Below are 13,137 nucleotides of genomic sequence, written 5' to 3'. Positions count from 1 at the left end.
TTTAGTGAAAAAAGTAACTGCATCACGAATTTCAGGTCCCTAATAAAGATTCTTGGATAAGGAATGAAGGCAGCTTAGTTTCCTATATAGTCAGCAGCGTTGCTCCAAGAAAAGTCTCAAAGCTGGGACCTTAACTGTTGACTAACTTTGCTCACCCATTTCTCTTGTCATGACTAGGCAAATCTACAGCCCAAACTTAGATATCTAAGATAGGTGATAAATACACAACCTGTGGCCCTGCCTTTAATCTGTGAAATGGGAAATACTATTAAGTCTTATTTTCACAGGGAAGATTGGTTTTGTGGGGGTTTGGGGGGTGGGGGTGTTTTGGGTGTTTTTTGTTTTTCGGTTTTTTTTTTTTTACAGTTATCCTGTAAATCTGTAATTTATTTTGCCCCATGTGATATCACAGTAAATAATGAGACTCAATTTCAATGTTAGGTGAACTTTCACAACATGCAGAGGATTTAACACATTCTCGCACGCTGAGATAAAAGCATACAGGATGTTTAAGAAGGGAATTTAAAAAAATCTGAAAAGTTTTAGACAGATTTTGATCACGCTTTTAGGAAAAAGAAACTCTTTCCAGTTTGTTTTAAGGCATATGCAGATTTTCTAAGAACCCAGAGTGAAGGTTTTTTCATATTGCACGTCATAAATCTTCAGATATATTCATTTTTGTTCTTTCATATTAGCTACAGCTAAGTAGCACTAGATGCCATTTCTGCATAAAAACAAACATGTATAAGTAATTTTAATGCAAATACAGTATTAAGCACATACAAATTCAAAATAAGAAAGCCATTTAATAGAAAAAAATTCAATGAAGTTTGCAGTCCCTGTAGCTGTAAGAAGAAAAATATTTGTGCTATGTAATTTTCCCAGTCTATTGCTCTAAAAAAAATGGCTATGGGACAAAATAATTCTTCCGAACATAAAGAAGAGACCCAAGGAAAGCAGCATTTAAAGTAGCTTCAGCTGCAGTTTCCGTTCCTTCATCTTGAGTTTCATAAATAAAATAACTTGATCTCTTTCTCTCTGTCAGCAGATTGAAAGAAGTGTCTCTCCAAAGAGTTCCTAGCTGGCCTCTCTGGGATCAGGAGAGTAGAGGTGAATGAGAGTACGCAGCTATGAACTTGGATCAAAGCAAGCTGTAAATGAGGGCAGAAAGGTTATTTCTTTACTATTTTCCCTGTGTCCCCAAGAAGAACAGAGACATAAAATTCTAGATAAAAGCCCTAACTCATTTTCATAAAGCAATGATTTTTCTACACATATAGTTCTGAATGATTTAATGAGAAGGACTCTTTGGAAGATTTGGTTGTTTTGAGGTATAAAAAACAGAGGAATACTGATGGAACAAAAATGGTAGGAAAGGAATTGTGATTCAGTGCAGTACAAGTGTTTTCACTGTAATACAGCTATGAACTACTTAATCTTAAAATAATTTCAGATTGCTGTTACCATTTTCACACACCTACCTAGTATCAAATCCACGAACCACTGCACCCATCGATTTAGCTGCTCCTGCAGAAGCCAGGCCAGCAACTCCTCCTCCGATGATCAAGACCTAGAATGATACCATCATCATGCCTGGAGCATAAACTAAAACTAGAGCTGCTTGGAAAAGCAGCAGCATTGTACTGCTTTCACAACTGGAGATACATCTCATTAACCAGCCATTTAAACAAGTTACCTTAGGAGACAGATCCCAAAATTACTTTGGTAAAGCTGCCCCATAAATCTAACAGTTTAAAAGCTGTAACTGCCAACTTCACTTATCTGAGAGCCAAGTCATCTGTAGCTAACAGCTTATGTAAGTAAGTACAGGTTTTCTCCTTATCTTTTTTTTTCTTTTCCTAATTCTACTTTCATTTCTCTTCAACCCAATCCATGTGCAATACCAATCAAGCAATCCTTTCCATTGCAGCCTTCAATACAGCAGAAATCCCAACATCTCTGACTCTTCTTAACTGCTTTCTTGTCTTTCCCCATCTGGGAAAAAAAAAAAACATCCATCCACGTACAGCTAGTCTGATCTTTAAAACCAAGCAAACCTAAATGAAACTCAAATTATTATATTATTCCCCCAAAAAACAACACTACAGGTAGTGAACAAAAATCGGTATGAGAATAACTATGGGGATTTATAAAGTCTCTAGAACTAGTCCCAAGGCAGGAAAGAAGCCTTTTAACACAGTTTCAGCAGTGGTTAGCTGTGCTTAGGAACTCACATATTCTTCTACCACAATGTCTATTTAATTGCACATACCTTTGCTGGAGGAACTTTACCAGCAGCTGTGATCTGACCCGTGAAAAATCGACCAAAGTGATTTGCTGCCAGTACTACAGCCTTGTAACTGTCAATTAAGGACAAACACATATCAGTATTTTCCCAGGCTCAGTACAATTCCATTCATGACAGCAATCAAAAGGATGAGCATTTGACCATAGCATGCGTAGGACAAAGCAAGTTAAATATTTTACTATTGAGCACAAGTTTAATAGTCTGTCTTTGTTCATATTTCTTGCCTTTTTTTTTTTTAATCATGGAATGCATTTTCAGACATAATTTTTGGACTGCAAGATACTGGATGTCCACAACTATTCAGTCTCTCAAATAAAATTTTACCTGAGTAATAAAGGCATAACTTGCCAAAAGTTAACTTTGTGGTCTTTGAAGCTACCTTCAAAGGTTGTAACCTGAGGCTTTGTTAGGGAAGGAAACATGAATAAGCAATTGCAAAACCCAGAGCAGTTTTGCAGTAAGCTCACTTAGACAAGCAAGCACACATTCAAAAAAAGATACTCTGACCCTAACTCTATAGAGCTATATGGCTTAGGGCAAATAACTTAACCTTGCTACTTCTTTTGCCCCATCTGCTTTGTAGCCATCCAAGAATGGGTGGCTGGACACCAAGTTAACATCAGTAAAGCTATCTGAAAATGCAGATTAAGGTGTAATTACATCTTTTCTTAACAACAGTGCACATTTTCTGGCATTTTTACTAACAGTGGTGTGGTTCAACAGTCCCGTTCCACTCTCTTTCCTATCTCCAGCAGGGACATTGGGAGGTCTGTATGCCATAAAATTAATTCTAATTTGGAATACAGCTTGTAGAGTTAATACTTCAAATACATTATGAATTCCGTGTTTTAGTAAAATTACACAGAATGAAAACACAGAGAAGTAACCAAACATGTATGTGGATGTATACTGCTGATGTCCACAAAATCTGGCAGCCTTCTCCGAGGCTTATTATGCCTCACAGACATCAACCATGTAAAAAGCCAAAAAAATTAAGAAGCGATAAAGAACCAAATAATAGAAGTCAGCTTGATGACAACATTTTAATTCACTAAATACCAGTCACAGAGCATGAAGATGTCCGAGAGTATCTGGTCTTTTGTTTATATCTGCCATGGCAATTGCATTCATACTGAGCACTGTTTGGGTTAGTTAGATCCCAACAACATCAAATCCCCACGACAGACAATCTGTATTCAAGCTGTCTTAAGGATATCTTTGAGCCTGCTCTGATCTAGTTCAGACCAAAAAGGCACTAGACAAAGCAGTCCAGGAATTAGAAGAACAGGCTTCAGTTTTGTTTATTTATTTGCTTTTTGTAAAGCCTTGCTCTGATCTGCTGCAAAGCTGACCATAAGAAACTTAAGAAGTTGTTTGGCACCTCGAACAGCTTCATCCTGCTTGAAACAGCTGTATGAAAACAGAGATGCAGAATTGTTGTAGACAGACCTAATATCAATATATAGCTTTTAATCCAGCTATACTTACACAAGCTGGAAGGGGGTGGGGACAAAAAAAAGATTCATACCCAGCAATGTTGGCCATGGAGCTAAGTGCATCATAACCCTGAGCAATGGTGACCCGTGGAACCTGATCCATAGCCAAGACAGTAGTTTTTTTTTCTGCAAGTTTTTTCAGGAGGTCTGGATTTTGTGCTGGGTAGATAAAACTAATCAGGGTAGCCGCCGTCTTAAAGAGATCTGCCTCATGTACACCTAGAGTAGAGTTATATATAGGAGCCCTCACCTGAAGAAAGAGAGAAGTTTCCAAATTAATCAGAGGAAATAAATCAGAATACACTCCACTTCCTTTCTCCCAGCTTGCAGTCTGTTCATTCCCCTCCACAAAGTACACAAGGAAGTGTATCAAAAAATGTCCACACTACTGAACTGAGTAACTGCACTTTTTAAGTGCAGTCCACATATTAGAATTAGCTCTAGGCAGATTGGTGGCAGGGCAGTAACATTCAGCACACACCTTCAGAAAGATCTACTGGCTTCTAACCAGCAGTTACTGGCTTTTATGACAGACAGCTGCCCCAAAACCGGCCATTTCTAAGCAAAATTATTACTAAACAGGTGTGTCAGGCTAAGAATCACTAATGAGGTTGCAAAGCACCATTACATACAGGGAATTTCAAGCGTGAAGTCCAGCAGATACTCATCTTGATCTGTACTCACTTCTTTTGAGTTTCTCACTTTTCTTCAAAAAGAAACCTACTTAAAAGGGTTCACAAACTAGCTCACAGAAATTCTATGTTCAATCCTGACAGGATAACTTCAAATACAGCAGCTAAAGGAAGCCTCAAATTCAAGTTTAAGGTCTTTTGCTTTTTTCCTTCAGGACTCTGCACAACCTAATACCTCTCAAGCAACTTCACTTTTAACAGTCTTCCCAGATCAGCTTCAACTCATTTAGTTACAAATACTTTTGAAACACACTGTTGCTGTGGAATTGTTGGATTTCTAATTAAGAAAAGTCAGAAACTTGCATCTTCAAAATTCCAAGCAACTCTCTCTAAAGAGTAACTTGAATTGTATGTTACCAATTTTGGAGCAAAAGTTTCTTAGAGCAGGGATCTTATCTGAGTAGAGTCCAGAACTAGTCTACCTCGCTCTAGAAAACACAACTCCTCCAAGGTAGTTAAAAAGTTGGTAAGAAATTATCCTCAATTTTTTCAATGCTGCCATTTACTAGTTTATTACTGTAGGTGTACACCTGCACTATAAAAAAAAAAAAAGATGACAGACTAAAATTGAATCAGAACGTAGAATGGAAAATTCTAATTTAAAGGAGCTTACTTATGGAACTTTCAGCAGACTGTTAGAAAAAATTGACCTATATGTTTCTCCAAAAAGAATGTAATAGGAAATATATTAATAACACAATTACTTTGACAATCAAATCAGAAGCCAGGACTTCCTTGGTCCCCTGGATCTTTGCTCCAACTTCTCTGTAATGGTCATCAGAAAATTTGGAAGCTTCTCCAGCACCAGATTCCACCACAACATTGAAGCCTTGTTTAACCAAGGCTTGAACTCCAGCCGGTGATAGAGCCACTCTCTTCTCATTCTCAAATATCTCCTTGGGGACACCTACAGTCAGCTGTTTATAAGGAATTCCTGTAAGAGTGGCAGATAAGACAGCATTAGTTGCACTGAAGATTAATTAATTGATATTAATGGCACTTTTCAGTGTTGTACAGACACACGCAGACATGTCACACTTAGCAATTCTCCCTCCTAAGGGATAAGGAAGCAGAATGCGATTTTCTAGTAGTGTAGTTTACATTTCCTTAAATTACACCATCTTGCTAGAGATCCCTGTTCTCTCAAGAATCAGCAGGTCAGCACAATCAGCTACACAAGCAGTAACAAGTGTTTGGTGCAGTTCATACCCATCTGATTTTATACAGTTCTGATTGTATAAATCAGAATGCCAATTACACAACACATGGTGTTCTGGTGATAACACATTCTACACAGGGTAAGAATTTAAATACCTTTCTAGTCACTTCAATTTTATTGTGAAGAAATAAACAAATGAGCTTGAACAGCTGAACTGCATTTTAACTGAACATGTTTTTAATGTCTACCAAATTACAGTTGCCTCAGATCACTACTAACAAATGTAACTTACATACCACAATGTACATTGAAAGGCACAACTACATCGATAAGGTACTCTTAAAAGTTGCTACAAAAATGAAAAATGTGAATTCAGGAATAGTTGAAGAATAATGGAATATCCATCTTGTAGTTTGTTCAAATACACTTCTCTTCAATTTTATCTCCTAGTCCTAATTTGTTCAAAGCTCTACTAAACACCACCAGGAAGCTGCAGAAGCTATAATTTATCAGGTTTAGCTTATGGTTTCAAATTACAAACCTCTAACTTTGTTCATGTACAATTTGTGGGCTTCCAGTCTAATTTCTGAGAGTTAAACTTCTCTGATCCAATCAAGTGTTTAAATACACTTGCAGAATAATCATATACCAAACTACCAGATTGCTTCAATTACATTAGACAGCATGCAGTCCAGCACACAAGCCTAGTTCTGCACCAGCTTTCACGGATGTCTACGCACAATTTAAACTTGGATTGTGACATTTATACATGAGACAACTACGCCACATATATATTAATGAAATATAACTTGAACAGCCTAAGCAGTCACTCATATTAAAGATCAAGCAACAAAAAACAAACAAAAAACCCAAACCAAACACCAAAAAAAACCTAAAGCAAAAAATTGGCCACCAATACTATGTATTGTGCTACAAAAATTGTACCAGACTGGTAATGTGTTGCACATTTTAGGAAGGCCTCCTTTTCACTTTTTTTTCCCTGTTTGTTTTTTAAGATAGAAACAAGCAAACCGAAGCCAAAATCATACCATACTATAACAGCTTTAAGCAACAGAATTATTTTGATATTTTTAAATCTAAATCTACCTATGAAATAAAACTGGAACTGTAAGATGCTTAAAGTTGAACATCTGACAATGTTTTAGATTATAAGTTGATAGTATCTTGGAAGTTGTTAATGTTCTGAAAATACAATCCAGAGTTGCTAAGAACTGGTATTTAAATATCTACCTGTGCTTGGCAGTCTTCTAAACCATTAAAAAAACCTGATTGAACACATCCAACAAGAAGACAGAGTGAAAGATCACCAAAGAAGAGCATTACTTCTAATAATTTTTACCTTTTTTTATTTGTAGCTTTCTTTGAAATTAAACTAATAAAATGGTAACAAATAATCTGAAGACACAACTGTTTTGATATTTTAAACGTTTGAGAACATTTAAAATTCTTTAGATTACAAGACAAAAATCAAATTCAGAAAAACATGCTTTAAAGGAACATAAAGTCACAACAGGAGTGAGAATGCGCATCTAAAACAACAAACCCACAAAGGTAACAAAGTTTTTCAAAGATTTGCTTCATCAGCATACACCATGTCTAAACATTACCGTGCAACTCAGGGCATCCCTATCAAAGCAGCACTAGCCACTTGAAAGCTATGGTAACTGTTGCTGTCACTCATACAAATTACCCTTGTCATTTGAACAGAACTTTCTCCCCATCTCTTGTCCTAATTACTACATAATAAAGTCCTGCTTCTGATTTTCACTAAATCAACTAAGTGAAAATGAGCTCTCTTGTCTTTTAGAAACAGAAAGGAAACCTAGAAGACTAAAATTTGTTAAGAGTAAGAGACCAATCATAATTTCAGAACGGAAGTAACTCTAGGATAGAAGGCAAGAAGCTCTTCAGTTTTTATTTTCTCAGTGCTTCCTGGAGTGCTACCTTCCCTTTCTCCTTTTGGAAGTTTTTGCAGCACACAAATGCAGAGGACGGAAGGAATAAATTATAGCATACAGGGAATGGAAGGATGACTGTAAATTTAAAGGCACACAGTCACTTGACTGAAGCTTATACACTTCTCAAGCAAAAAAATTAATTTTATTTTTTTTTTAGCTCCTAAGGCTGAAGTTCAAATGACAGTTGATGCTTCTGATTTCTTTTTGTTCACTTGCTTTTGTGTGGGGTACCAAAGTAGAAAAGTAAATGGCTAGGAGGGATGGGACAGAAATATGCACTTACTACATGCCAAATGTGTTTCCTCATTTCTTTCTTATGCGTTGTTACATCTTGCATGCAATAAAAGTAGGTAAAAGTTTTTCAGATAGAAAGTATTTGCACCTTACTAAGTAAGCAGGGTGATCAGAGACCAATAATGAGGACTATGCCCTCCTCCCACACTTTGGAAGATCAAAGCCAAGATAAGCATTCAACAACTCTCATGTGCCTCTCACCACCTTTTTTTCCTCCATCCCACTATCAAATTTCTAGCACCCAGTGAATACAGAAGCAAATGAATACAGAAGCAAACAGATGTTGGTTTGCCACCCTTTAGCTAGAGCAGGTATAGGACATTTTTCGAGCAGACTACCCTGAGCTATCACATCATTCCCCACCAAAAAGGAGCAGATGTCTGCAACTGCAAAGCAAAGACCTACATTAAAACTTCAGGACAGCGTATGATAAATACTATGTTTGAAGGAAGCTATACTATGAACACAGATTTGGTTTGTTGAACTCAGCAATTTCATTAAAGTCATTAGTTTTGAAAGGTTGAAATCTAGAATTACAAACTCAGGATCTTGATTTAGGTTTTATTTTGAGAAAGCACATCTGCTATCCTTGCCATGGGTTTAAAACTGCATGAGAGATTGAAGCTTCCAAGTTGCCTTTCTAAGGCTCCGCATCAGATATTCTCTTTAAGAACTGCCTTGAGTATGTTTTAGCTTTATGACATCAGGAACATTTCCCAAAAACAGACCGATACACACATACCTTAAGCACCTTTTTGAGTCACATGAAGATTTTGAATGTATTGTTCATTAAGTAGGAGATACACAGCCGTTTTTTTGATACAAAGAATCAGCACCAAAAGGATTCTGCCACTATCAAAAGTAGAATCATTAAATTTCACAGGCCTTAGAATCTTAGAATGTACATAAATTAGAATTTAGAAAACCTAGTAAGAAGCCAGTCTTTCTCATCCCCTTAAAATAATCTCGACTGTGTAATGAGGACATATGCAAAGCACAGTCTCAAACTTCAAGTAAACAAAATAAGTAGGCAGTCTACACCTCCAAACTTCAGAAAGCAAACAATTAAAAATAACTACAAAAGTTATTTTCTTCATATAACTTCCATCTATAAACTGAGTGTTTAAAGAAGATACTAACTTCATAAAGAAAACTCAGAATGTATGTAGAGAAATAGAGAAAAATACAGGTTTTTAGCTCCTTAACCTGATTTCCGGAAGTAGTCTGTAGCAAAATAGTATCAACAAATACTAGAGACTTACTTACAGAAAAGAGAGAGGAGAAGTTTTGACTATATGCCACACGTTCTGGGATGGGAAAACAAGATACGTAACCTGCCTAATTTCTACATTACTCTAATAACAGCTTTAAACAAACCATCTCACCTGTTCTGAAGATGAGGACATATTCCGAAGAACAGCAATATGATGTTGGCAAAAAGAAAAGAAAAAAAAAAGGGTACAGAAGATTAAACAAACACCTCATCCCTCTTCTTGCAGAAGCAAGGAGATACAAAAAACCCAAGGAAATTGAAGGAGAATGTCTATGGTTTATAAATAATGTACAGCTTATCTAGAGAATTAAGTGACAACAAACTGTTATAGGTTTAAAAATTCTGCAAGATTTAGAAAAAAATTAGGAAATTCTAAGAAAGAAGCTTCAAAATAAAAAGGATATTAAAAATCCCAAGATAAAGAGGGGTAAAAGTCACAGAGCTGTAGGACAAACCAATCTGGAAGTATATTGGAAACCTCAGAGTCGGTCACTCCATCAGCACCTTTCCCAGGGCCTGAGAAAGTCTTGCATCTGTTTCTGAAGCATCTGGTGCTAGCAACCGTTTGAGACAGGTTACAGGAATACTTGTTTACTCCTGTATGAAAATTCCTTTGTTTCTAAGAAACAAAGAAAATATCAGCAAAATAAATGGCAATAAGAAAAGTATCCATCCTACGAGTTTACTTTCCAACTGACTCCAAATCTCTTCACTCCTCAAGCAGCTGTTATTCTTGTACCTAACATATCCTGGACTAAATGAAAGCTAATCTGAGAGAACAGAAGTAGTAACTACAGGCTTAAGAAAAATTACTGTGACATTAGCCTTTTCAGAAAACTTACTCTTCTTAGTATTACAGTGATTATACCAAGTGTCACTACAATCAAAGATAATTTCTAAAAGTAAGAATAAAAAATAGTTAATATGCTGTTAAATTTTGATTCAAGAGCACTTAAAAAGTTTACATAAGCAGTAGTACTGCTACTAATTTGTCATTCAATGGCTGTTTTATCCTTGATTTGTCCTCCACTGAGTAACAAATCTCATGTTACCAAAATGAACTATAAGGACAGCTTAATTATCAACCAAAAGACTTATCCAACTTATAATTCTCAGCATTAAATAATTGCATTGCATGAATACTACCCACCCTTGAATAAGGGCTTCCAAACGACAGATGTGAAGGGACAGCACTGAATGCTTAAACACGACACTAATTAGAATTCTCTATTCTTGTAGAAAAAATTCTGAAAAGTGATTCATAAAAACAAGAAAATGTACAGACACACACACAGGCGAGCATACTGATTTCAGTAAAACTGAAGAGATCTTTCAGTTTCATGATCAAATTTGTGGTCAAAGTCATATACAAAGATTGATTCCAAACTCAAACAACAAGGGCACTTACCTGAAACATTTGAGAAAGAACTCTGAACCTAGTTTCTTACGTCCCACGTTAACACTCCCAACCAAGGGACAATATGCCATAACAAGACAAGCAGATGTCTCTCATTCAGATACTGAATATGGAAAAGTAAATTTGAAGCATCACAAATTCAAGAGATGGCAAAACTATTACCTGACCAGTTCTAACAGACCACAGATCCCTGGGCTATCAGAAGAAAGAAATTCATGTTTCACCATGCAACTGTGGTAAAAAGCCATGCGATACAGATTATCAGGAGCCCTCAGAGTAAAGAAACTCTTCCTCTCATTATATTTCTTCAGAAGCTCCAAAACATTGGGTTACCACTTTGAAAGGACCCCAAAATGCACCAGCCACTGTTAGTATAGCCAGAAATTCCATGCAACAAAGGCTTCTCCGGGTTATACAGTCTAATCATTACATATCATTAAACCACTCTTAATATTCTCCAGTCTTCTAGCTGTCAGGCTATGCACAGCATAGGATACAGGGGAAAAAAAAAAAGTCAATTCTCATTTTCATACACCAGGCTCACATCATAAACTGGAACCAAAGATGCCTCCACTCCCTCCTCCTTTTTCTTTTTTCTCCGGAAAATACCTGAACCTGTCCATTATCTGCACTAAAACGTAATTAGTGCAACTATACCAACAAACCCTACATGTGAAGATGCAGATCAAAAGTTCTTTAAGGTAGTACAACATAAGAGTTTCCTGAACAAAGGTAAGAGGTTTCTTAGATGGGATAGTTACATCTACATATAGTCATGTTTGCAGATGCTTTCTTTGTGAAAGCTGTATTTTCCCCTGCATGCATGCAGAGTTGCACTACCAAAACTCATGGGGAACTCAGACTTTTAACTAACAAAAGCATTTGTTTAAATAGTTCCCTCAAGCAAGGTAAGTGTCAGCAGGAGCTCTGACCTACCCTTAAAAACTATTTGGATCCAAGTACTCATAATAAGCACAAACACCTTCTGCACAAGCCCTTTAAAACCAGTGTAAAATAGTACTGCAACTGACTGACTCAAGTAAGCTGCTGAGATGATTTAAGAGTCATCTTTTTATTTTAAGCCTTTTCTGTACTAACGCATATCTGAAAGAGAAATTCAACCTATCTTCATGTTTCAAAATAAAAGGTTATTTACAATAGTTTAAACCATTTACCTGGCTTTGGAGCTGCCTGAGACCTGCGCATCTGGTGGGTTCCAAACATTCGCAAACACGGCATCTTTGCAGAATGCACCTTAGGTGGTAACACATGGCCAAAAACAGGAGTTGAGCACCCACTGACAGCAATACGCAGAAGGCTCGCCATTTCGCCTGGACCTCACAGCAGACTCCTTGCCACGTATGGAATCCCTGCTGCACATGTAAAAACAAAGCAAGAATTATTAATGATATTAGACAGAAGGTATGTAAACTAGGCAGCTTAGCTCCAGCCAACTGCCAGTAGCCATGAGATGATCATTTCTCCCCACCTTTTCTTTCTAGCTAGAAAACAAAATCAACTTTTTTTTTCAAACTAAAACAACTATCAAAGTAAAGTAACAAGCCCATGGGAGGACTGACATTACAAGCTGACGTAGAGATCATACTTCTGCGACTCAAGACCGTATTCTCTTTACACTGTTGCTCTAAACATGCAGCTCCGGCACATGAAAACCTCCTGCGCCCCAAGGAACCAGACAAACAATTCAAACACCAGCCAAAGCTCCCCAGGGAGTTACCCTGAGCGGGAAAGCAGCTTACAGGCGCTCAGGAGACATACCAAAGCAGGCACTCGGGAGTGGGACAAGCAGGGAGCGGGCACGGGAGCCGGGCCGCCCTCGCTAGCAGGTGGCTGGCGGCGGAGGGAAACGCTCTTCTCCCGAAATCCCGCCGTTCGCCAGCTCTAACGCGCCGCCCCGTCCCGTCCCACCTCGCCTCGTCCCGTCCCGTCCCGTCCCGTCCCTCCTCACAGCGGCGGCCTACCGCTCCCCGCCGGCCCGGCCCACAAGGCAGCGGCCCCGTTTGGCTCCCGCCGCTATTTATAGCCCGCGGCCACTGACTGACCTTGGGCAGGCGGCTGGCCCTCCGCCGCCCGGGCCCGCCGTCCCCCGCCGCCACACGGCCGGCGGCCATCGCGCCCGCCCGGGGGGAAGCCCGTAGCCGCCACCTCTCCGCTCCCCGCCTGCAAGCGCTCCCGGGGGCCCCTTCCCGCGCCACCTGCCTTCTCCACACGTCCTTCCTCCCGCCCGGCCCTCCTTCCCGGCCCTCCTTCCCGCCGCTCCCAGGCGCTGCGAGAGCGGGACACCGCAGTCCTTCCCCTCAGCAACAGCCGCCCCCCGCCCACGTCAGGAGAAAGCGGAGGTGCCACCTCCCCTGTCACCGCGCGCCCCGGCCCGGCCCGGCCCGGCCCACCGCACCGCAGACCCCCTCACCCACCAGGCGTGCCGCCGGCGCCGGCCCCGCCGCGGCACTGAGCGACCTTGGGGCGAGGCGGCGCGGCAGGTCCGGCCCGGCGCGGGG

At 39.2% G+C, this 13,137-nt stretch overlaps 1 protein-coding gene across 1 annotated transcript in view; it reads right to left on the bottom strand.

Moving 5' to 3' along the window:
* Window positions 1–13,101, bottom strand: part of NNT (nicotinamide nucleotide transhydrogenase) — a 47,593-nt gene extending 34,492 nt beyond the window's left edge. Inside the window, exons 1-6 of the mRNA XM_059833301.1 lie at window positions 13,054–13,101; window positions 11,794–11,991; window positions 5,201–5,430; window positions 3,837–4,054; window positions 2,273–2,360; window positions 1,482–1,570 (exon numbers count right to left, since the gene is read on the bottom strand). Of these exons, the coding sequence (XP_059689284.1) occupies window positions 1,482–1,570; window positions 2,273–2,360; window positions 3,837–4,054; window positions 5,201–5,430; window positions 11,794–11,944 (776 nt within the window). The 5' untranslated portion in view covers window positions 11,945–11,991; window positions 13,054–13,101. The remainder of the gene's footprint in view (window positions 1–1,481; window positions 1,571–2,272; window positions 2,361–3,836; window positions 4,055–5,200; window positions 5,431–11,793; window positions 11,992–13,053) is intronic.
* Between the last annotated feature and the right edge of the window lie 36 nt (window positions 13,102–13,137).

Source organism: Gavia stellata, chromosome Z (genome assembly GCF_030936135.1).
Source record: "Gavia stellata isolate bGavSte3 chromosome Z, bGavSte3.hap2, whole genome shotgun sequence".
Classification (NCBI taxonomy): Eukaryota; Metazoa; Chordata; class Aves; order Gaviiformes; family Gaviidae; genus Gavia; species Gavia stellata.
Note: the sequence above shows the minus strand (reverse complement) of the source record. Positions and strands in the feature narration are given on the sequence as shown.